At 40.0% G+C, this 24,937-nt stretch overlaps 1 protein-coding gene across 2 annotated transcripts in view; it reads right to left on the bottom strand.

Annotated features, from left to right (window-relative positions):
* Window positions 1-24,937, bottom strand: part of LOC126321511 (ralBP1-associated Eps domain-containing protein 2) — a 118,474-nt gene that overhangs the window by 78,284 nt on the left and 15,253 nt on the right. For both annotated transcript variants that reach the window (XM_049994190.1, XM_049994191.1), the window contains exons 2-4: window positions 16,164-16,332; window positions 15,735-15,820; window positions 262-460 (exon numbers count right to left, since the gene is read on the bottom strand). In XM_049994190.1, coding sequence (XP_049850147.1) covers window positions 262-460; window positions 15,735-15,820; window positions 16,164-16,332 — 454 coding nt within the window. The remainder of the gene's footprint in view (window positions 1-261; window positions 461-15,734; window positions 15,821-16,163; window positions 16,333-24,937) is intronic.

Here is a 24,937-nt window from a genome sequence, read left to right as displayed (position 1 = left end):
CAGTATAGTTTTTTATGGAATGTTGTCATTAATGTAATTTTATGTGAAATTTCAGCTACAGTACAGTCTCAGTTGAAATTTAACATTTCAAATTTATGAATGACTTTACAGGGAACAATCAAATATTATACTAATTTTGCAGGTACAGAGTGCATAAGAGTTTTAAAATTAAAATTATGTCCATTGCTTGCTGTAATGCAGGCACAGAAATAAATGTATGATAAAAGTTAAGAAGAGTTATATTCACTGAAAGAAACACACCTATTCCATGCCACTGTGCAGCTGCTGCCCAGTTACGCTCCTGTACACTGTTAGTGGGGGTAGGAGAGTCACTGGCTGTGCTTGATGCTTCTGGCGATCGACTCTTCTGTCCACTTGATAGTGACAGAGCACGCCCATTATGAGTTGGGGAATGCCTCCCAATCACATCACTATTGCAAGCCATTCTCCCAGCAGCCACCTGTTCAGACACACATAGAGGTTCACTTGAAAGCCATATGCACAACTTTGCATAGTTAACTATGCTCTCTGACAATTTAACAGCCTCTACAGTTGATATCCTTGGTTTTATCAGCCACATACACCCTCGAATATCTTTAAATGCTTGCAATGAACTGTACGTTGTGTGTCAATTTAAGCATAATAGCAAGTCATAGAAATTGCAAACATATTTCACTTCAGACTCTGAACAGTGTGTGTGTGTGTGTGTGTGTGTGTGTGTGTGTGTGTGTGTGTGTGTGTGTAGGGGGAGGGGGGAGGAGTTGAAAACAAATGATAAATCCAGAAAAGTAGGGGTGGTGATGCTGGTGGCGGCAGCCGCAGCAGCAGTAGCGGCAGTGGTGACCAGTCCACGAGCTTTTGTAATTAAGTGATCTAAAATTTAGTAATGAAAGCAATTTTGTGAAAAATAAAATGGGAGTTAATACTCTTCAGATGAAAGAAGTATGAAAATTAAATGTCTCTCTGAAGCTTACAGCACTACTTCATGATGCCATTAAGGGCCAACTGTATAATACAGTTAATCTTAGATTCGGGTCAAAAAATTAACTCTAGTCAAGCTGAACTCAAAAATCTGTACTATATGAATATAAAGTACAGATTTTTTTTTACTCTGAACTGTGATTAATTTGGAATAGCAAAATTCATGGATCAAGTCAAGTTCAACTGTAGTTATCAGTTCACAACCTATCAACAGTAACGGTTAAGGAAAACATCAGCAATGGAAGTAACTAGAGCAGATAATTTCTCCAACAAGAATTTCGAAACTCTGATCTAACTGTAATGAACAGTACTTTCATGGATTTCAACAACAGCCAATTAAGACTGAACATCTTTCACAAAACTGCTCTCTCGGTTTGAACAGCAGTAATTACACACACACACACACACACACACACACACACACACACACACACACACACACACACAGTTTTAAACTATCCACAATCCAGTGCTCACCGAAGGTCAACCTACCAAATTCCCAAACTGCTCATAAAGTGCAGTGATGAATGAAATTATTAAGTACTTGCAGGTAAATAAGCAATGACATCTTTAACAGCCAGTGAGCAGACAATACAGATGTATACCTCTACTGCAAGGTATACTGGTAGTTTCTTTAGCACTGTATATCAATAGCTCTAAAACACGGAAATTGTTTGGAACTTTCAACCATACTGAAATCTGCCTAAATCAGTAGCTAATAACTGTAATAATTATTATGGCATCATACTCAGCAACCAGCTAAAAGCTTGATGCAATGAGATGGTCTGCAACAGTTTTTGTTCATGGTTGTGATCCATTAACTGCCAAATGATGAATTCACTACAGAACTGATCACAAATATACTTATGAAAACATTATGTTATGAAACCATATTGCCTGAACATGTCACTCGCTGTTCTTGCATTCTAGGCAACTGTGGCACAGCATTTTAATTGCAACAAGCTTAAAAGCTAAAATGGATAGTGAATGGCTACTAGCCTGTTGTTGCCTTTCTACTGATGAAACTTTAGCAGTTTGCATGTTGATTTTACTGCATATTTTATCAAGAAGCTTCTCATTTGGCTTTATGAGACCAAGAGGCTCCCATTCCAGTCCAAACCTTTCTACCACAAGAAAAAAATTTAGGTGACTGTGACTCACATTAGTAGCCACTGACACTCATCACTACACCACAAAGGTAGGAGACACTTAAAAGAGCTGAGAATTATACTGTTCTTTTCATTAATTATTCTGATGAGTCTACTGAGGATGGTAATGAGTTCCAAAAAATCCACACCTAGTTCACAAAAGAGTGAATCTATTCTTGGAATTACATGATAAACAATTTAGACCGTATGAGATTTTCACTCTGCAGTGGAGTGTGCGCTGATATGAAACTTCCTGGCAGATTAAAACTGTGTGCCGGACTGAGACTCGAACTCGGGACAATTGCCTTTTGCTCTACCATCTGAGCTACCCAAGCACGGCTAACACCCCATCCTCACAGCTTTATACCTGCGAGAACCTAGAGCACTTTCCCGGGAAAGGCAAATGTCCCGAGTTCGAGTCTTGGTCCAGCACATAGTTTTAATCTGCTACGAAGTTTCAAAATGGCTCAAATGGCTCTAAGCACTACAGGACTTAACAATCGAGGTCATCAGTCCCATAGACTTGGAACTACTTAAACCTAACTAACCTAAGGACATCACACACATCCATGCCCAAGGCAGGATTCGAGCCTGCAACCGTAGCAGCACCGCGGTTCCGGACTGAAGCGCCTAACAACGCTCGGCCACAGTGGCCGGCTGCCAGGAAGTTTCAATTTAGACAGTGTCTTGGACAAAAGCACCAAAGTAATTAAAACTAAGACAGACAAATGTCATGCACGAAATGCTTCTTGGTCCTTTGTTTATGTCGTTATGACATTTTTAAAATTTTCTGTCACAATTTATCAGCATTTTTTGTCAAATAAAGCCAGCAATGGCTTCCTTTCATGCCTTTACTTTGTTGGTAATAAGTACTTTATCAGTTTTTGCCTCCATTTATGTTCTAACACTGTGCCAAGATGATTTTCAGCAACAAATATTTTTTTGCTGTAAAGAAGATTGAGTAGTGTGCCCTCTTCTGCTTGTTATTTTTCCACCTTTAAAACACGTAGCCTTCAATAATAAATGTGTGTAACAATTAATATCTGTGAGCAAATTCTGAGATTCGTGTCAACAGCTGATTTAATGGAGTTGCCTAGTATGTTAGGAGGAGTAGAAGACGTGTTTAACATCTCGTCAACACAGAGGCCATTACAGATGGCTCACAAGATCATATAAGGGAGGGAGGGAGGGGGGGGGGGGGGGGGGCAGGGAGAGAGAGGGAGAGAGAGAGAGAGAGAGAGAGAGCAGAAAGTAGGCCATGCCATTCCAAAGGAATCATCTCAGCATCTGCCTCAAATGACTTCGGGAGATCACAGAAAACCTAAATCTGGATGGCTGGATGTGGGTTGAACCATCATCCTCCCAAATGAGAGTGCAGTGTGTACTAAACACTGTGTAACCTTGCTTGATCCTAGTATGTTCCATATTAATTTAGATCAATATGGAACATAGATCATTTGATACAAGTTTAGTATTAAAAAATGTAGCACATTCGTAAACTAGGTTCATTTTCTGAACTAAGGTCCAAATTGATCCACTGTCAATGACATTTATACAATCACCCTAAGTGTTGGTACTTAACAACTATAAAATAAAGTTTTGTCATAGCTGCACAAAACGTCAAGTTCTGTTTCTTCCCATCTCCTCTTAGAGGCTTAAGTTTGCAGTGTGTAAGAAATTTTAATGTATCACTATTCCTGTATATTTTTAACTGTTTAGTGAAAAACAAAGATTCCAAGACTTACCAAGCGGGGAAAGCGCCGGCAGACAGGCACGTGAACAAAACACACACACAGAATTACTAGCTTTCGCAACCGATGGTTGCTTCTTCAGGAAGGAGAGGGAAAGACGAAAGGATGTGGGTTTTAAGGGAGAGGGTAAGGAGTCATTCCAATCCCGGGAGCGGAAAGACTTCCCTTAGGGGAAAAAAAAGGACAGGTGTACACGCGCGCGCACACACATACACACATATCCATCTGCACATATACAGACACAAGCAGACATATTTAAAGGCAAAGAGTAAGGGCAGAGATCATCTCTGTTCTGCGACCGTGTGGGCTGCAGATTTCTCGACTTGCGCCATAGGGTGGTGGGGTTTCGGGTTCCACTAGATAGGTCAGGAGTCCACTACACACATCAGGCGGCTACACGGGTAGCAGGGTTGTGTGGCATGGACTGGGCGGTTTTTTAGGTTAGATGGCCTCGGGCAAGTAGAGAAAGGGCAACAGCCTCAAAGGGTGCGAGGCAAAGTCAGGACATACGGGTACCAAGCAGCAATCGGTATTGTAATCGTAAATTGTCGAAGCTGCATTGGTAAAGTACCGGAACTTCAAGCGCTGATAGAAAGCACCGAAGCTGAAATCGTTATAGGTACAGAAAGCTGGCTGAAGCCAGAGATAATTCTACCGAAATTTTTACAAAGGCACAGACGGTGTTTAGAAAGGATAGATTGCATGCGAATGGTGGTGGCGTGTTTGTCGCTGTTAGTAGTAGTTTATCCTGTAGTGAAGTGAAAGTGAATAGTTCCTGTGAATTACTATGGGTGGAGGTTACCGACCTCTCGACTCAGCAGTATTAGTGGCAAAACAACTGAGAGAAAATTTGGAATACATTTCACATAAATTTTCTCAGCATGTTATAGTCTTAGGTGGAGATTTCAATTTACCAGATATAGACTGGGACACTCAGATGTTTAGGACAGGTGGTAGGGACAGAGCATCGAGTGACATTATACTGAGTGCACTACCCGAAAATTGCCTCGAGCAATTAAACAGAGAACCGAATCGTGGAGATAACATCTTGGACCTACTGATAACAAACAGATTAGAACTTTTCGACTCCGTAAATGCAGAACAGGGAATCAGTGATCATAAGGCCGTTTGCAGCATCCCTGAATATGGAAGTTAATAGGAATATAAAAAAAGAGAGGAAGGTTTATCTGTTTAGCAAGAGTAATAGAAGGCAGATTTCAGACTACCTAACAGATCAAAACGAAAATTTCTGTTCCGACACCGACAACGTTGAGTGTTTATGGAAAAAGTTCAAGGCAATCGTAAAATGCGTTTTAGACAGGTACGTGCAGAGTAAAACTGTGAGGGACGGGAAAAACCCACCGTGGTACAACAACAAAGTTAGGAAACTACTGCGAAAGCAAAGAGAGCTTCGCTCCAAGTTTAAACACAGCCAAAACCTCTCAGACAAACAGAAGCTAAACGACGTCAAAGTTAGCGTAAGGAGGGCTATGTGTGAAGCGTTTGGTGAATTCAAAAGTAAAATTCTATGCACCGACTTGACAGGAAATCACAGGGAGTTCTGGTCTTAGGTTAAATCAGTAAGTGGCTCGAAACAGCATATACAGACACTCCGAGATGATGATGGCATTGAAACAGAGGACGACACGCGTAAAGCTGAAATACTAAACCTGTTTTTCCGGAGCTGTTTCACAGAGGAAGACCGCACTGCAGTTCCTTCTCTAAATCCTCGCACAAACGAAAAAATGGCTGACATTGAAGTAAGTGTCCAAGGAATAGAAAAGCAACTGGAATCACACAACAGAGGAAAGTCCACTGGGCCTGACAGGATACCAATTCGATTCTACACAGAGTACGCAAAAGAACTTGCCACCCTTCTAACAGCCGTGTACCACGAGTCTAGAGGAACAGAAGGTTCCAAATGATTGGAAAAGAGCACAGGTAGTCCCAGTCTTCAAGAAGGGTCGTCGAGCAGATGCGCAAAACTATAGACCTATATCTCTGACGTTGATCTGTGTAGAATTTTAGAACATGTTTTTTTGCTCGAGTATCATGTCGTTTTTGGAAACCCAGAATCTACTCTATAGGAATCAACATGGATTCAGGAAACAGCGATTGTGTGAGACCCAACTCGCTTTACTTGTTCACGAGACCCAGAAAATATTAGATACAGGCTCCCAGGTAGATGCTATTTTCCTTGACTTCCGGAAGGCGTTCAATACAGTTCCGCACTGTCACCTGATAAACAAATTCAGAGCCTACGGAATATCAGACCAGCTGTGTGGCTGGATTGAAGAGTATTTAGCAAACAGAACACAGCATGTTGTTATCAATGGAGAGACCTCTAGAGATGTTAAAGTAACCTCTAGCGTGCCACAGGTGAGTGTTATGGGACCATTGCTTTTCACAATATACATAAACGACCTAGAAGATAGTGTCGGAAGTTCCATTTGGCTTTTCGCAGATGATGCTGTAGTATACAGAGAAGTTGCAGCATTAGGAAACTGTAGCAAAATGCAGGGAGATTTGCAGCGGATAGGCACTTGGTGCAGGGAGTGGAAACTGACCTTTAACAGAGACAAATGTAATGTATTGCAAATACATAGAAAGAAGGATCCTTTATTGTATGATTATATGATAGCGGAACAAACACTGGCATCAGTTACTTCTGTAAAATATCTGGGAGTATGGATGCGGAACGATTTGAAGTGGGATGACCATATAAAATTAATTGTCGGTAAGGCAGGTACCAGGTTGAGATTCATTGGGAGAGTCCTTAGAAAATGTGGTCCATCAACAAAGGAGGTGGCTTACAAAACTCTCGTTCGACCTATACTTGAGTATTGATCATCAGTGTGGGATCCGTAACAGATCGGGTTGACGGAGGAGATAGAGAAGATCCAAAGAAGAGCAGCGCGTTTTGTCACAGGGTTATTTGGTAACCGTGATAGTGTCACAGAGATTTTTAGCAAACTCAAGTGGCAGACTCCGCAAGAGAGGCGCTCTGCATCGCGGTGTAGCTTGCTCACAAGGTTTTGAGAGTGTGTGTTTCTGGATGAGATATCGAATATATTGCTTCCCCCTAATTATTCCCCACAAAGAGGTCACGAATGTAAAATTAGAGAGATTCAAGCGCACACGCAGGCTTTCAGACAGACGCTCTTCCCACGAACCATACGCGACTGGAACAGAAAAGGGAGGTAATGACAGTGGCATGTAAAGTGCCCTCCGCCACACACCATTGGGTGGCTTGCAAAGTATACATGTAGATGTACTACATTTGTGGCTGAGAATCCAACTTATTTGTTGGGAACAAGCTTTTATTACTCTGTTGGAAATGTCATCAATTCCATGTGAGCTTTTACATTTGAGTGAATTTATTATTTTCATAATTTCAGTAGGAGAGGTGGATTGAATTTCAATTTTATCAAATTGCATAGGTACTGCCTTTTCCATATACTGCCTTGCATTTTCTAATGAATAGCTGGAACCTATTTTCTCTACAACACTTAAAAATGATTATTAAAAATGTTTTCTACATCTGACTTCTTGTTAACAAACTTTTCATTGTGTTTGACAGAACTACAGTCTTTCTGTGCTCTTGGTTGCCCTGTTTCCCTTTTCACAATATTCCAAATTGTTTTAATTTTATTATTAGATGTGCTAATCTCACATATAATGCACATACTTCTGGACTTTTTAATAACTTTTCTTAATACAGTGCAGTAGTTTTTATATTGTTTCATTGTTTCGGGATCATTACTCCTCCTAGCTATAAGATACACTTCCCTTTTCTGTTTACAAGACATTTTTATCCCTTTAGTAAGCCATGGCTTTTTACATGGTTTCTCACAATTATATTTCACTGTTTTCATAAGGAAACTGTTTTCAAATATACTCACAAAGGCCTCATGAAATAGGTTAAATTTTAAATTAGCATCATGTTCCCTGTACACCTCATCCCAGTTTAACTGTTGCAGGCTTTTCCTAAAATCTTGAAGTGTTAAATTGTTAATGGAATGCACTATTTTGGAGGACTGTTTTGCATTACTGTACGGAGATATACCATATACTGTAACTAGCTGTGCATCATGATCAGACAGACAATTCTTAACAGGAAAAGCTTTTTGATTAAATTTATCTTTGTCTATGAAAACATTATCTATCAGTGTTCTGCTTTCCTGTACCACCCGAGTAGGAAAATCAATAACTGATGTCAAATTGAAAGAACCAAGTAACACTTTAAGGTCAAGCATTCTATCTGACTCTTTCAGAAAATCTACATTGAAATCCCCACAAACAATAATTTGCTTTCCTTTGTCCGACAGGCAGCACAACAAAGTTTTTCAAAAATAGTTGAAAATTTTCCAATGGGGACTTATACACGGCTACAAATATAAAAGTGCCTTTACTTAGTTTAAGCTCACATGCACATGCTCCTATGTGTTACTCTACGCAAAATTTTTTAGTTTCCATATTTTTCACACTATGACTGATTTTAACATATCGTAACGTAAGCTAGACATTGATTGAATTATGAATGTTTGTTGGTGCGGTAAAATCAAAGCACTGAAAGCAATTCATAATAGTAAAAGTGATAAGGTTAAAAACCTACTGGATATCAGTTGAACTGATAAAATAAAATAATGTGAGAGAAATAATCAGGTTAGTAAGTGGTTGGAGTCAGTCAAGAGTTGCTCAGAGCTCTGCATATGATGGGGCCTTTCCTCTCACAGGCACCCCATCACCCCTGACCCATTGTACCCAGAGTTTTAAACAGGTGAACAATGTCCACTAATCACTGGGGTACAATTCGTAAAATGGAAATTGGGTGTGATGGAAAAAAGGGGGCTAACCACATATAAAAACAATTGAAACGGAGTAAAAGAGGGATGACACAGACAGCTGGCAAAGGAAGTACAGTCGAGTGTCCCTTAAGCCTAGCATGTGGCAGGGGATGCCCCAATATCATGCTTAGCATGGAGAGTCAAAAGCAGGGAGCTTTTGACCAGGATACGAACTACATATGTAAGGCTTTGCAGCCGCAATGTGGGCATGGCTCATTACATGAGATCAAACTGTGGGATAATCTGTAATGATTAATTCAGTGGGAACATACAACATGAATTCCTTGTGGGAGAAATGAAAGGAAGAGCATTATTCAGCAGCAGTCGCCTTGACAGTGCAGGGTTCATTAGGGGCATACAGTCCACCAGATAGTTTTCAATCTCTGAGTGATGAGAGAGTTTATTTGGACCCACAAATCCCCACCTGGGACTGTTTAAGTCAATGTTGGTCAAGTAATAGTTTCTTAAGCCGAACAGTGTGGAAGTTAATTACCCAGGATATCCACATGATGGTACCCAGAGAAAGGCAATTGAGCAGGCAGGACGGCTAAGGTCATAAGGAAATTATAAACAGCAGACACCAGAGGGTGACGAGACTAGCATCAATCAATAGCATGGAGACTGTCGTTTAGTCACTACAAATTGAAACGTGGTCACAGGAGGTTTGTTTAATAACATGTAGGGCCCTGTTAATGGCCACAAGATCCATTACAAAAACACTACCCATTTCTGGCAAATGATGTTCCTGAGCAGAGGGAGATGTAATAGATTATTCTGACTTGTCTACAGATTTAGAACTGCCAGTGTAAATAACAGAAGCACCTTGATACTCTTGAACTGAGAGGAACAGCTGCCGGAATGTCATGGATCTTTAACAGACCAGTCCTAATTCATGGTTGGGGTTTTAACCAAGGGGTTGCACATGGAAAAATGCAAGGAGTACATTCTAAGGGGGTAAGCACAGGTCCCAGGAGAAGGTCTCTAGGCATAGTCCAATGGTTATCCTGCTTGAGGGCAGTTGTCAGAGTGTCGATGCCCCTTTACACAAAAACAAGTGGCAAGTTGGATGATTAGGAAACTGTTGGATGTTTATGAGCTACAGTTGACAGTTTCAGAACTGAAGAGGTAAGATCCCCACATTGGCAAGGACACTGTCTAGTCTGGAAGGTACCAGTTTCATTCCACAATAATGAACTAAATCCAATTATTTCAAAGCTAAAGGTCCCACTGAGCCATAAACCTAGCACCCACAATCTGATCAGGATGAGACTAGAGCCCAGTAAATATGGAGAAGAGTAGCACAATCTGAACCACATGAGATTTGAGCAAGGAAGCAGACAGCATTATACTTTCACATGCCGTTAGTCTTGATTGGAGAAATGTTGGGTAGACATTCAGCCTTTCATTAATGCAGAGTACCAAAAATCGAGGTCATGCAGTGAAGTCCAAGTGCTGGGTACCCAAGTATGGTTTCGGCCAGGATAGACTGATATGACAGCAATGCATGACTCGTGTATGAGCAGCAGAGAACTGGAAACCATGGGAAACGGTACAAGTGGAGACCCTTCAGAAGGTACTTTTGAACTAGCAGTAGGCCACAGCTAGAGATTGGAAACCATACCAAATGCAACAGTCATTGACATACCACATAGGGGTGACCACTGGTCTGATGAAGGTCACTTACTGATAGCAATGAGGGGGACTGCAACATTCAGCATGAAGGCCTGAGGAATGTATTCTCTTGGACCTAAGAGGAGTTGAGTGATGTATCAATTTTAGCCCAAAACAACAGGTGCGATAAAAACCGATAAAAAAAAAAAAAATAAGTAGGGAGCCTCAAAAGCCCCAGTCCTAGAGAATAAATAAAATGTGATGGTGCCACATAATGTCATTTGCCTTATGTGGATCAAAACAAACTGCAATGTGCTGTTTCCATTAAGAAATAGCTAATCAGATTGCTGTTTTCAACCTAACGAGATGGTCGGATGTAGTCATCCCTCCTAGAAACCACACTGACAGGGGGAACAGATAAGTCCACCAGTCCAGAACACAGCACAATTGTCACGTTACCATCCTTTCACGCAGTTTTCTGAGCATTTTGGTAAGGCTTAATCACTTGATAGCTGTCAATGGTCATTGGATTTTTGCCTAGTTTAAAGATTGTGGTGCTGATATTATCTTGTCACTACAAAGGGAAAAAACTCTCTAGTGAAATATGTTTGAAGACCATAAGCATATGGAAACCTTGAGTAACATACAGGTGCTGGGTCTTCTAATTATGAATTAAGTCATGGTCTGGGGCCATACTGTGTGCCTGGTCAAGAGCTTGCAGCAGCTCCCAATAAGTGAAAGGTCTTTATATAATTCGGTGTGATGGGGAAGGCGAAGGAAGGAGATAAAGAAGGGGGAGATGTCTTCAACTTGTCTGTTATGCATCCGAATGGTATCCCTGCAACAAGAGGATAACAACACTGTGATAAAGCAGGGCATAATGTGTTCGGCAAGAACAGACACAGCGGCAGAAGGAAGAGACCCATGAAGCTTGTTGACAGTCCAGAAGACTACACAGCTTGGCCCTCACCTGGGGACAAAATGACATATGTTCTTGAGGAGGAAACACACACTTTTACCATTTCTTCCTACTGCATTTAATTAAATAGCAAGTCTTAGTGTGAAATTACTTAAAAGTGATGAGGATGCTCTGTGCACAATATTGTTTGAGATGTTGCAGTGCCCTCGAATATGCTGAAAAGTTGTTGCAATGTCTTTGGTCCACCATGGCACCAGCTGGCAGTGGCTGGGACCTGTAGAAAGGGGATTAGCAGTTCCAATAGTGCAGCTGATTGCGTCGGAGACACCTCCCACAATCTCAGAGATGCAATGTGTCAGAAAGAAACGAAGGTGACAGAGGCATACATCTGCCAGTCAGCTCTTCAGAAAGTCCAACATGGTATACATCTGCCAGTCAGCTCTTCAGAAAGTCCAACATGGTAACTGTCCGTCACATGGTGATAAGGTGGTCACAAGAGCACCTGAAAGCAGTCACTGGCACAAAGGTCATCATGTGGTAACCACTGTAGTGAAACCACAAGATTGATGTGAAGAGCTTTTTGGGTCAATAACCAAAAAAAGGTCATGGATGGCACTGAAGTTGGTAGTAATACCATCATTTGAGGGAGACAGATCAAAATCAGAAAGCAGCTGGTAAATTGGAAGACAGATGGCATGGTGCTTCTCCGCAGGATTTACTGCACACTTAAATATGCAAGCAGGAGCAACAGGATAGGGGTGAGAGACGATTACTGGATTACAGTGAGCATCTCAAGGTAAACAGTGCCCTCTGCCAAATGTTGACTACTGGGGTCATTTACACTTGCACTGCTAGTGCTTCCAATGTCATATGGATGAGATTACACTTACTGACATCATCAGTGCAAACCAATGAATAAGCCCCTCCGGATACTCTCTCAGGACAAGTATGGTGCTGACCAAAAGCAACTCAGGAGTTGGAGAATGGGCACAGGGAATTGTGTTTCTTGGAAATGAACCCACATTAGAACAACAGGAAATTAGTTCTTGTAGTTCCAGCACATGTGAGTAATATTTACTGCAGTTCCACTGAATTATCGCATTAAGTGTGTCCAAGTCAGGAGTGAACAGCCCAGAATGACAGATCAGGCAAAAAAATCACTGCCTGTCACCAGTGGCACTGAATGAAATCCAGGAACATTGGTTCTGAGTAAGATGCCATGGGGGGGGGGGGGGGGGGGGGGGAGATCTGGTGTCTCCAGACAGAATACTCTGAGAAGCCTTCTCCCAAGATTTTTTTTTCCCCCTCTCTCTTTCACTACCTTTGTGTGTCCCAGAATCTTGTGAGGGCTTATTAGCTGTGGCCATAGGAAAAGAAGAGGAGTGGACAGGTGTGGGATCCACAGTCCACAGCTCCACACACGCGAGACAGATGTGCACATATTGTAGTGCAGGAAACCCATGGGGGGAGGCCCATCACCTCCCATGGTCTAATTTGTTTACACAATTGCTGTCAGTTGATGCTAAGGGAGTATATATGTCAAGTAGGGCCAATGATCTGGCCACTGTAGTGGCAAAGGTCGAAATCACTGAGACCTGATATAAATTATCATATTTTCACTGAGCTTCAAAATATGAGAGGCAATTGGAAGCCTTCAGTTCCTGGATTTTGGATTCTTTCATTAGGGTACCACACTTCAGGGACAACAGGTAGTACAGTAAATGAGTTTTTATGATGTAGTCGACCACAGTCTCCACAAATCAGGTTGCATGCACACTGGGAGGCATATGCCTGAGTGTTGACATTTAAAGCGCAGTGTTTGTATTTAAAGCATCACATTGGGGTGGTAAATACCACTCCACATCACAGCACTAAACCATGATTTTGATTTCTCTGAAAGTGAATTCCTCTCAAAAGCAAGAAAGAATGCTCCAGTGTCAACCTTGTTGTCTAGTGGGCCTTGATGTACACGACATATGAAATGGATACCACACTTCTCCAAGTAATTGGTGTGTCTGAGAAAAAATGGTACCCTGTATCACATATCAGAATTATGTGGTGGTGTGGTAACTTGTACATGACCAACATTCTTACAAGAGAGTAACACCCGAAGCTAGGTAGGATTCAGCAGTCTGATTAAGACAGATACACTTTGTAATTTATTATGAGAAGAGACTTCCTCAAAAATGTTTTCAATGTTCTCTACAAAGAACATTGGCCTAGTACAGAAATGATTATCTGACAGAGTCCAAAATTGGAACTGAGAGGAGTACATTTCTGCAAATCGTGCAGCTTTGCTCCTATGGTGTGGGCAAGGAGGGAATGTTCTTAAGGATGTAACGATCTGCACTGAAGTAGTCCGGTTTGTCTGGAGAGACTGCTGGAGCCTCACAGCCACCAGCTGATAGTTTTCCGGTGCCCCCAAACGGACAGGCACATACACATACTCTCCTCGGCATGTATGGAGAGGTAACAATTCAAGCATCAACAATACATTCCTTGCTTAAACAGGAGGCTATCACCAGACAGGCACCTAAGGAACCCTTACATGGACTGTCTACCACACTGGCTATCAGGCGACCTTTCCCATGCATGCCACACTTAGTTAAAATATTTAACTGAAACAGGTAGTGCAAAATAATGAAACAATATGGGAAACACCATAATCATCCTATGAGGAAGCGAGGTTGACAGCATGGAATCTGTTCTAGGGACAAAATCTGAGAAAATGTATAGTCAGAGAGTAAGACTGCAACGGGCTAGGTCACTGTGCCTGTGTACTCATAAAAGTAGGCAAGACCCTTGGGGGCACTACTGTGAGATTAATGTTTATACAACCATGATTTCAGAGTTCAGCTTGATATGAACTCATTTTATCTGCATCTCAACGATCAACTTCATTGTGCCAATAGAAGTCGGTGTTAGTTTAACTAGACGTAAGTCCCACACTACACATTTAAAAGAACATTTTTGTTTTTAATCATAGCTGCAGTTATTTTCATGTATATAGAATTAATTTACTTTGTAACAGATACGAGATTGCTCCACCGCTAACTTCATTACACCTTAAAATTGCTACTGGAGGAGCACATAGTAGACTGAATATTTAACCCATGCACCAAAATTTAAACATTCTTCATAAGCTGGAAATTCAACACAATAAATGTGTTCATTATCCGCAGTTTTTCTGTCATAATATGCTATACAAGATTTATCTCCTGTAGGCTAATTAGAAGATGATGACTGGTAGCAGTGCTTGCAATAATGGAAGGATTCAACAATCAGCACCCCCCCCCCCCCCCCCCCACACACACACACACACACACACACACACACACAGCCACTGTTACCTGCAGGTACTATGGCCTGATACTGTATACGTCTGGGGTCGCATTCGGGCCTTAGAGCAAAGAGACAACAGTGGCCGTGCGTGCGTGTGAGATGTACATCTGACAAAAGGCTTAGTTCAATAGCTAACTATACCTAGCAGTCTTTTTTTCACTATAACTACCCATCTGACACTCAATGCTTCATTTTTGTGGTGAGCAGCAAGACATTATTGTTGCTCCGTCCCAACTATTTAAAGAAACAAATCCTATGCTACACAATTCCAATAAGCTCTAAGCTGTGGTTGCGTAGATCCACAGAAAAATGCTTAATAAAATAAATGTCTTAAGTGCTGCAGTTAGCATTTACTTATGCTTTTCATTGGTACTCACAGTTCACACAGTTTTCAAGCAGTTGCACATAAAGTATCCTTGTCATTAGTCTATGTAGGTACACAGAAGGGAAGCAAACAACACAGAAAATGAAGCAGTTCTAATAAAATCAGCACAATAATCGAGAAAACTGTTCCTGGAGCTTTGATATATCTGATAGTCGCAGAGAAAGCTCTATGTAGGATGGATTCACCTACTTGGGACACCTTATAGCCAATTTTTCTTTCTTATAAATGAGGAAAGTATAATAAAGGTTATATCCTTTGCTCACAAAGAGCTTTTTCTGTTCTAGGTCTTGAATGAATTGTGACATAAGTCACAACTGGAACAACTCACAACTACACATAGCATCCAAAATTTCCAAGAAATATCACAATATAAATTCCCTCTACAATACACTGCCCATCAGGGAGGTTGTTCCAGTACAGTGTCACATATCTCTAAGATCCAGTCAACACTAAAGTTGCAGTAACACTCTGAATAATGACAAATCAAGTGTTTCACAAAGATCCTGACTTTATTCACCCATATAGAATTTGTAGTATATTCTTCACAGATGTATTATTAATACCACAAATGTTGTAACAATTTAAGATAAGCTGAAAAAGGTGCAAATAATGCACAGAGAAATACAATAGAACATTTTTTGTGTAATGTTAACACATTGTATTATAAAACAACTCTGAAGTGCCTGTTTTCCACACAAATGTTATGCTGACAACACAGACAGTAATATGACACCAGGCTATCTCACTAACCTGATTCAGACTTCTATCAGTGTCACTGAGCTGTATTAAGTCAGGGCTGCCTGCACTCTGATTAACATGGCATCTCTCCCACTTCTCTATGAAAAAAAGGTACAAAAATATTATTGAAGAATATTTTCAACTGAAACTTCAGTTCCAACTACAAATAATATTTGTAGAAAAAAATCACTAAGTAGAAACAGATATTACAGACCTCATTAATAGTACTTTTATAATTATGTATCTAATACAAATCTCCACAGTTAAATTACTGAACAATTAATCACCATTTACAAACTGATTTCCACACACAGGCAAGAGATGGGGAGGAAGGGAATGAGGGTGGTTCAATGAAGCGAGGAGAGAGAGAGAGGGGGAGAGAGAGAGAGAGAGAGAGAGAGAGAGAGAGAGAGAGAGAGAGAATGAATGTATAAACCTCACCCATGCTGTTGTTTCTTGTGAAGCGAGGTAAAGGTACATCTAAGTTAGTTTGAAATAATTCTGGACGAATTGGTAACCCTGCCTGGAATGCGGCAATAAGCTTCAGTGTCCAGTAGAACTGTCGGCGCTCCAAATAATTACTTCTTCCAACTCCACATATGTCTGTAATCTGGAAAAGAATTAGGAATAGAGTTCACTACTGCCTTCACAAATAAAGTTATTTACTCAAAATAAATCACAATGATGCGAAATTCACAGGGAAAAATATGCAAAATATGATTCTTTAAATACTATTACAAATACAGAAAGTTTACAGAAAACCTGAAATGGACTTTATGAATATTTTTACTCATAATGAAATTTGCTTTTGTTGTTCCAGTACTGACAAGTAATTACTTCACCTAATTATCATTTTAACCCCTGCTATTAGTTTCACAGTGTTTTCATAAAAATTCGGACTATGTAATGCAATGTTTAAATTACTTTTTCAGAACACCAGTATCTAGTACTTTTAATGTATGTCATGGTAGCAAAGACATCACCTTATTTGCATAGTGCTAAGTATTATCCTAATTCTAGATTATATCAAATTCACTTCAATTCTGCTCATTTTTCCCAGCTTACAATGTTTGTAAAAATTTCATGTATTAAATATTGTGTCATAACGGAACCGTCAATTACAAACTATTCATTTGTTTCCACGTTAAGCTCCAACATGAAAATCACATTTTCTTTTAAGAGCTTTACTTACAATAACAAATTAAGAGAGATACAGTATTTATTCACTCATTCATTGTGTTCCTTAGATCCCATCAAGCTGTAAACTTTCTTGAATGTGAAATGCGTCTACAAATATGTTAATGCATATACTGTATCAGTTACTAACTACCACACACTGCTTAATATTACTGTGTTCATATTGTCTAAATGTAGCCTAATAATTTAGGAGGAAAACTGCTGTTTTGGAACATCTACATATTACTCTGCAATTCACACTTACATGTTTTGCAGTTTCAGACACTCGCTCTATGGTTCCACTTTCAAATAGCACATCTGAGAAACAAACACCTATATATTTCTGTGTGAGCTGAGATTTATCTTATCACAACAGTCACTGCACTCTATGTAGGCTGGAGTCAAAATGTTTTACCTTTTGGAGAAGAAGTTTGTTACTGTAATTTTGTGAAAAATCTCACTGCAACTAAAAACTCCTTTCTTGTAATGGTTAACAAACCATACTTGCTTAACACAGCCATGACATCTATTTCCTGTTTGGTGATAATACAAACAATCTCCCATTCTTTGAAACTTGACAATGTCCTATATAAAACCTATCTGGTAAGGATCCCATAATGAACCATGATACTCCAGAAGACAGTGAAAAAGTGTAATGTAGGCAGTCTCTTTAGCTGGTTTGTTGCACTTTCTGTGCGTTCTGACAATAAAACAGTCTTTGGTTACCCTTCTTCACAACATTGTCTATATTATGGATCCAATTTAACCAGTGTGTAATTGTAATCCATAAATATTTATCAACAACCTTTAAATTTGTGTTATTTGTTGTGTAACTGAAATTTAACATTTTTTTAGTACTAATGTGAATGACCTCACACATTTCACTGTTCAGGTTCAAAATGCCACAGCAAGTAGGTATCTTGCTTAAATGATCTTGTAATTTGTTTTCATCTGATGACTTCACTAGATGGTAAAAAAATTTTATCACTTGTGACAAGGGCTGGTCAAATTGTCTCCTAAACAGAACTTGGTGCTTCCCCATTTCTAGTAAACAGCCACTCTTTGTCTTCCATTAGAAGCTTAACATTTATTTTCTTACACGGGTTTTTTTCAAAGAAAGTACTTTTTTACATTTGTAATGTCACAGACCTGTTTATAGTACATTATTACATTTCTTGTAATGTTGCAGTAGAGCACTAACTGAAGCAGCACATTTATTTTTAATTTTTTTATAACTGTTAAGAATTCACAGTTTCTAGGTTTTCGTCCAATGACACCTCATTTAAATTCTTTAGACCAGCGTAACTAGCTCCACTCTGGATCCTAGAGTGAGTGAGAGAGGGACTAAGGCCTTATGGACTGAAAGCTTTATTTGCGACAGTCTTTTTGTTGTGCCTATCTACGACTCAGCTTTTCCGCTATTTGGTGAGCGACAGCTTTCCAACTTTCCTTTTCATAATATTGTTACATTCCATCCAGGATTTTCCATGTTTGAAAATATTTGTGTGTCCTTTATAGTGACTGTACAAACTGAACTTCCAATGAATCTGCCAAAAGTCATTAAGCAGCAAATTTATTTGTTAGTGAGTGTGAACGTTTAGCATCCTTCAAGGGCCTTTGCAAGATGTACTGCTATCTATTTTACACAATATTCTTACTGCTCACTTCTGCTGCGGGAATACATTATTTACTTTCGGTACACTGCTAGAACAGATAATCCATGTGACAACAGGGACTGAAGATATGCAAAATAAGAAAACACACTTGTCCTTGGGTCAACACAATGAGATATACTGCTAAGAGGAAAACATGCTTATCTGCACTTCTCAATTTGATCAGTTTTCCATTTTAACTTGTTATCCGATTGGCCCCTGAAGGAATTTTCCGTCCAGTGTATGACCATTAATATCTACTTCTTGAGCCAGCAGGTTACTTTTGCTTGTCAAACTGAATATGTGAGATTACAGCTCAAAATATTTGCTGTGGGCAAATTTTGACCATTCCAGAAAATATGTGTGTTGTTTCTCAGATTTGAGCTTCGACCTTTGCTTAATATGCTGGCATCATAAGCAAACATCAAAGTTTTTTTTTTTTTTTTACCATCCTTTAAAGTCACTGGTAGATGATTTATATATGTTAGGAATTAGAGCAGATTCAGTATGGATCCTTGTGAGATCCTGGATGTAATGATCCTCCAATCCAAAATTAGTTTAATTCCTGTTGCACAATCCGTCAAAGTGACATTGATTTCTGTTATGAATGTAATAATCCACCCATGCAAGATGTATGTCATTAATGCTGACCAACGCTGTTTTCCAAATGGAATTTTGTGGTGTCATACTGTCAGGATAGCTTTCCTTGTTGAGCCTTTCCCGAACCACATTTATGAGGTCTTTTATATCATTTTATGTGGAGAATCCAGCATAATAGTTAAACTGAGAAGCAGTTAAGAGAAGACTTAGTTAATATTTTATAACAGCCTATGTTCTTACGAGAATTTGGCAAAAAAACTGTAAGAACTGAAATGGGTCTGCAATTAATGGTGGTCTTCTTACCTCCAGTTTTATGCAAGTGTGTTACTACAACGTATTTAAGTACGTCAGGAAATATGCCACAGAGTCAAGGAATGAGTGAACAGATAGCTTAAAGGCAGTTCTATTTGCCATCACAACATTTTTATAGTCTGCCAAAAACTGTTTTAACTATCATAATTAGTGACTCACCTGATGAATTCGTAACTGCCTCAGGGACTGCATTTTAAAACTAATGTGTCTGGTAGTAAATGAAGTGCCTGACAAACAAAAACTAATGCACCTTTGTTTCCAGAATGAGATTTTCACTCTGCAGCGGAGACTGTGTGCCGGACCAAGTCTCAAGTTCGAGTCTTGGTCCGATAGACAGTTTTAATCTGCCAGGAAGTTTCACCTTTGGTTGATACTTAATGAGTAAGTAATCATTGAATCTAGTTCAAAAATTCTCTCTCTGTCATTGTTTTCACCACAACAATTGTTTGGAAACTAAATTTCACTTTCACACTGCTTTTACTAAGAACTGTGCATTTCTGGAAGTTTGCTTCATCAGTAAGATTTGACATTTTAGTATATGGACTATTCTGCCATAAGCAATGACTATACTTTACTTCTCACACCATGTCTTTGGCCACAAATCAAAACATCCTGGGCCACAGGTTCGATACCAGCTGCATCTTAAATTTTGGATAAAAGTCATCAGCAGTGGCAATCAATGACTTTCAGCACAAAGAGTCACCTTTTTTCTGCCAAAGTCCTTGCAAAGAGAGCAGAGGAGTGAACAGTTGTTCAGGACACTGTCTTGCATTTAAAGTGGACAACTGCCTGTAAAAGGAGGAAGAATCAGCAGTAACCTGTGGTTTGAGGAGGCAAAAGGCAATGGAAACCACAGCGTAAAAGACACAATGTGTGTCCAAATGTCATGTTGTCTGTAACTGAAAAAAAAAAAATCATGATGATCTCTCCACTGAAAAAAATATTCTGGTTCAGTCTCGTATTCGTATCTCCAGGCACAGCTTGCTAAAAGGAAGGTAACAATGAGAATTAGATTGCTTAAGCAAAAAAGGTTGTCATTCCATGAGTCAGGTAGTGGAATATTGGAAGTCAAAGTGTGAGGAAGGCTATAAAATATGAAAAGGGAAAAACAAAGTCTCAGTTAAATATAGTGAAAGTCAGCAAGGGCACTCATACCTAGAGGGAGGGTGGGGTGTGTGGGAGGGGGGGGGGGTGTAGTTACATTTTTTTCTTTCTGTAAAATGATTAAAAAGCCAATATGGTGCAAGTTTTTAACAGTGTCAGAACTGAAACTTTTTTATGACAACTTACATATTGTCATTTGTCTTCCAAAATATTAAAAATACTCCACACCCAATGCAACACCTCATGGTCTGGTTCCGTGTGGTTGATGTCAAACCATTCAGCAATATTTTCTTTGTCAACAGTGTCACACACTGGAATACATTTCAAAACTGCAGCTAACGTTATTAAGAAACAGTCTTCTTCATTGATGGAATAACTGATTTCATCAATTTTAGGGTTAATGTTCTTCCACAACTTGGTTATGGTTGATTGTTTTAGCTAATACTTCCACTTTTCGCCTTTGACACTTAATAAATTGCATCTGATGATGATGATGATGAGTCCCATACTCCGTTTACCGAGCGTAGGGGAGCGACGCGGGAGACCCGCGCCGCCATACTAGGCAAGGTCCTAGTGGAGGTGGTTTGCCATTGCCTTCCTCCGACCGTAATGGGGATGATTGATGATGATGATGAAGACGACACAAACACCCAGTCATCACGAGGCAGGTGAAAAATCCCTGACCCCGCCGGGAATCGAACCCGGGACCCCGTGCTCGGGAAGCGAGAACGCTACCGCGAGACCACGAGCTGCGGACAAATTGCATCTAGTACAGTTAATTGTGTCCAAAATGTTTGAACACTGCTACTCTCACCAATGACAGGGTGTACACAAGGACAAGAAAACAAATTCTCAGGTTTTCCCCAGATTTCCCTGTTAAAAACATACTCTTCAGGATGAAAATGCACTTTTTCTGGAGGACATTACACTATATCCTGTGTTAAAGTATAATTTTTTTGTGTGTTAAGTGACCATATTGTTCCCCTCAGAGCTGTAAAATGTATCAATCCTTTGAATGGCAAAGGTTTTATACACTGGTGTATAACTTCCCAGCACTCCCAGCAAAAAACAACACAGCTTGGAAATATCTTTAATGCACGACTACTTACACTGATTATTTTGGTATTACAAAAGTATAAATATGAGTTCACAAGAAGTGCGATGCTCATGCTACAATACAGAAACAGAGACCTTAGTAGCGCTCCAAGTGGCCTTGCAGTGAACTTTGAATTCAGACACTTATCAGAGCACAATCTGCAATATTTTCCTGTGACCTGTTAGAAAAGTAAACAGTTGTGACGTCATGATCATCAATGTAGTTTGTTGTATATAGTATCACAAAGTCTTTGTCCTTCAACCTTGCACATATTTTGCTGTTGACAGACACTTGGGCTGTTTGTGCAAACTAAGTTGAGACTCAGCACCAGAGGCCACTGGGAACAACCCAAAGGTGTTTTGTATTTATGGTCACTCTCGTCAGTCACTGGACCAAGTGTCAACTCTTAGTTTGCACAGACAGTGTGTGCACTGTGTTTTGTTGTTGTAAAGAGCACACGTTCTTTGCAACTAAAGTTTTATTTTCATGTTATTCTCTCATTTATGTCTTACTGCTGCAGTATAATTCTGCAGCAGTGGGATAAAGTCAAATTCTTTGTTAGAGTATCAGTTCTTACCAGCCAAAATTATAGTAATTCAACTGAAACTTAAAATAATGAAAAATTCTGGGAATCCTAAAAAATTCACATGTATTACCGGGATGAAAAACCTCCCAGGTTTTTCTCATGTTTCCCAGTTGTCCCGGGTCATATAAACACTGAATAAGTTTCCGTAGCAGACTTCCTCTCTAAATTTTCTTCATGGCAGCAATAACACCCTGATCCACTGGCTGTATTAATGCTAGAACCGTGGTTGGATCACTCGTGACTCACTTCGTAATTCTGTCTTTTGTCACTCTTTTGCATTGTTGCCTAGAGTGCCGAGTTTCTTTGACTTTTTATGAAATAAGGTTATTAGCAGCAGTTATACTCAATTTTACATTTTATGGGGAACCTTAAAAGATAAATACGAATATTCACATAGAACCGCAGATGGGACAGTTCTGACCCCTCAGCTGCGGCCACTATAACAATTACATTTTTCATGTAGCTTCCCCCCATAAACCATGGACCTTGCCATTGGTGGGGAGGCTTGTGTGCCTCAGCGATACAGACAGCCGTACCGTAGGTGCAACCACAATGGAGGGGTATTTGTTGAGAGGCCAGACAAATGTGTGTTTCCTGAAGAGGGGCAGCAGCCTTTTCAGCAGTTGCAAGGGCAACAGTCTGGATGATTGACTGATCTGGCCTTGTAACAATAACCAAAACAGCCTTGCTGTGCTGGTACTGCAAACGGCTGAAATCAAGGGGAAACTACAGCCGTAATTTTTCCCAACGGCATGCACCTTTACTGTATGGTTAAATGATGATGGCGTCCTCTTGGGTAAAATATTCCGGAGGTAAAATAGTCCCCCCCATTCGGATCTCCGGGCGGGGACTACTCAAGAGGACGTCGCTATCGGGAGAAAGAAAACTGGGGTTCTACGGATCGGAGCGTGGAATGTCAGATCCCTTAATCAGGCAGGTAGGTTAGAAAATTAAAAAAGGGAAAAGGATAAGTTAAAGTTAGATATAGTACAAATTAGTGAAGTTCGGTGGAAGGAGGAACCAGACTTTTGGTCAGGTGAATACAGGGTTATAAATACAAAAGCAAATAGGGGTAATGCAGGAGCAGGTTTAATAATGAATTAAAAAATAGGAGTGCGGGTAAGCTACTACAACCAGAAGAGTGAACGCATTATTATGGCCAAGATAGATATGAAGCCCACACCTACTACAGTAGTACAAGTTTATATGCCAACTAGAAATTATTCAGATAGAGAAGGGAGACGAAAATTTAATAGTCATGGGTGACTGGAATTCGAGAGTAGGAAAAGGGAGAGAAGGAAACGTAGTAGGTGAATATGGAAAAGGGGCTAAGAAATGAAACAGGAAGCCATCTGGTAGAATTTTGCACAGAGCACAACTTAATCATAGCTGACACTTGGTTTAAGAATCATGAAAGAAGGCTGTATACATGGAAGAGCCCTGGAGATACTAAAAGGTATCAGATAGATTATATAATGGCAAGACAGAGATTTAGGAACCAGGTTTTAAATTGTAAGACATTTCCAGGGGCAGATGTGGACTCTGACCACAATCTATTGGTTATGACCTATAAATTAAAACTGAAGAAACTGCAAAAAGGTGGCAATTTAAGGAGATCGGACCTGGATAAACTGACTAAACTAGAGGTTGTACAGAGTTTCAGGTAGAGCATAAGGGAACAAATGACAGGAATGGGAGAAAGAAATACCGTAGAAGAAGAATGGGTAGCTTTGAGGGATGAAGTAGTGAAGGCAGCAGAGGATCAAGTAGGTAAAAAGACGAGGGTTAATAGAAATGCTTGGGTAACAGAAGAGATACTGAATTTAACTGATGAAAGGAGAAAATACAAAAATACAGTAAATGAAGCAGGTAAAAAGGAATACAAACGTCTCAAAAATGAGATCGACAGGAAGTGCAAAATGGCTAAGCAGGGATGGCTAGAGGACAAATGTAAGGATGTAGAGGCTTATCTCACTAGGGGTAAGACAGATACTGCCTACAGGAAAATTAAAGAGACCTTTGGAGATAAGAGAACCACTTGTATGAACATCAAGAGCTCAGATGGATACCCAGTTCTAAGCAAAGAAGGGAAAGCAGAAAGGTGGAAGGAGTATATAGAGCGTCTATACAAGGGCGATGTACTTGAGGACAATATTATGGAAATGGAAGAGGATGCAGATGAAGATGAAATGGGAGATATGACACTGTGTGAAGAGTTTGACAGAGCACTGAAAGACCTGAATCAAAACAAGGCCCCGGGAGTAGACAACATTCCATTAGGAGAATTACTGACGGCCTTGGGAGAGCCAGTCCTGAGAAAACTCTACCATCTGGTGAGCAAGATGTATGAGATAGGTGAAATACCCTCAGACTTCAATAAGAATATAATAATTCCAATCCCAAAGAAAGCAGGTGTTGACAAATGTGAAAATTTCCGAACAATCAGTTTAATAAAATACTAACACGAATTCTTTACAGACAAATGAAAAACTAGTAGAAGCCGACCTCGGGGAAGATCAGTTTGGATTCCGTAGAAATGTTGGAACACGTGAGACAATACTGGCCTTACGATTTATCTTAGAAGAAAGATTAAGGAAAGTCAAACCTACGTTTCTAGCATTTGTAGACTTAGAGAAAGCTTTTGACAATGTTGATTGGAATACTCTCTTTCAAATTCTGGAAGTGGCAG

The sequence above is a fragment of the Schistocerca gregaria genome, chromosome 2 (genome assembly GCF_023897955.1).
Source record: "Schistocerca gregaria isolate iqSchGreg1 chromosome 2, iqSchGreg1.2, whole genome shotgun sequence".
Classification (NCBI taxonomy): Eukaryota; Metazoa; Arthropoda; class Insecta; order Orthoptera; family Acrididae; genus Schistocerca; species Schistocerca gregaria.
This window is presented reverse-complemented; position numbering and strand designations above follow the sequence as displayed.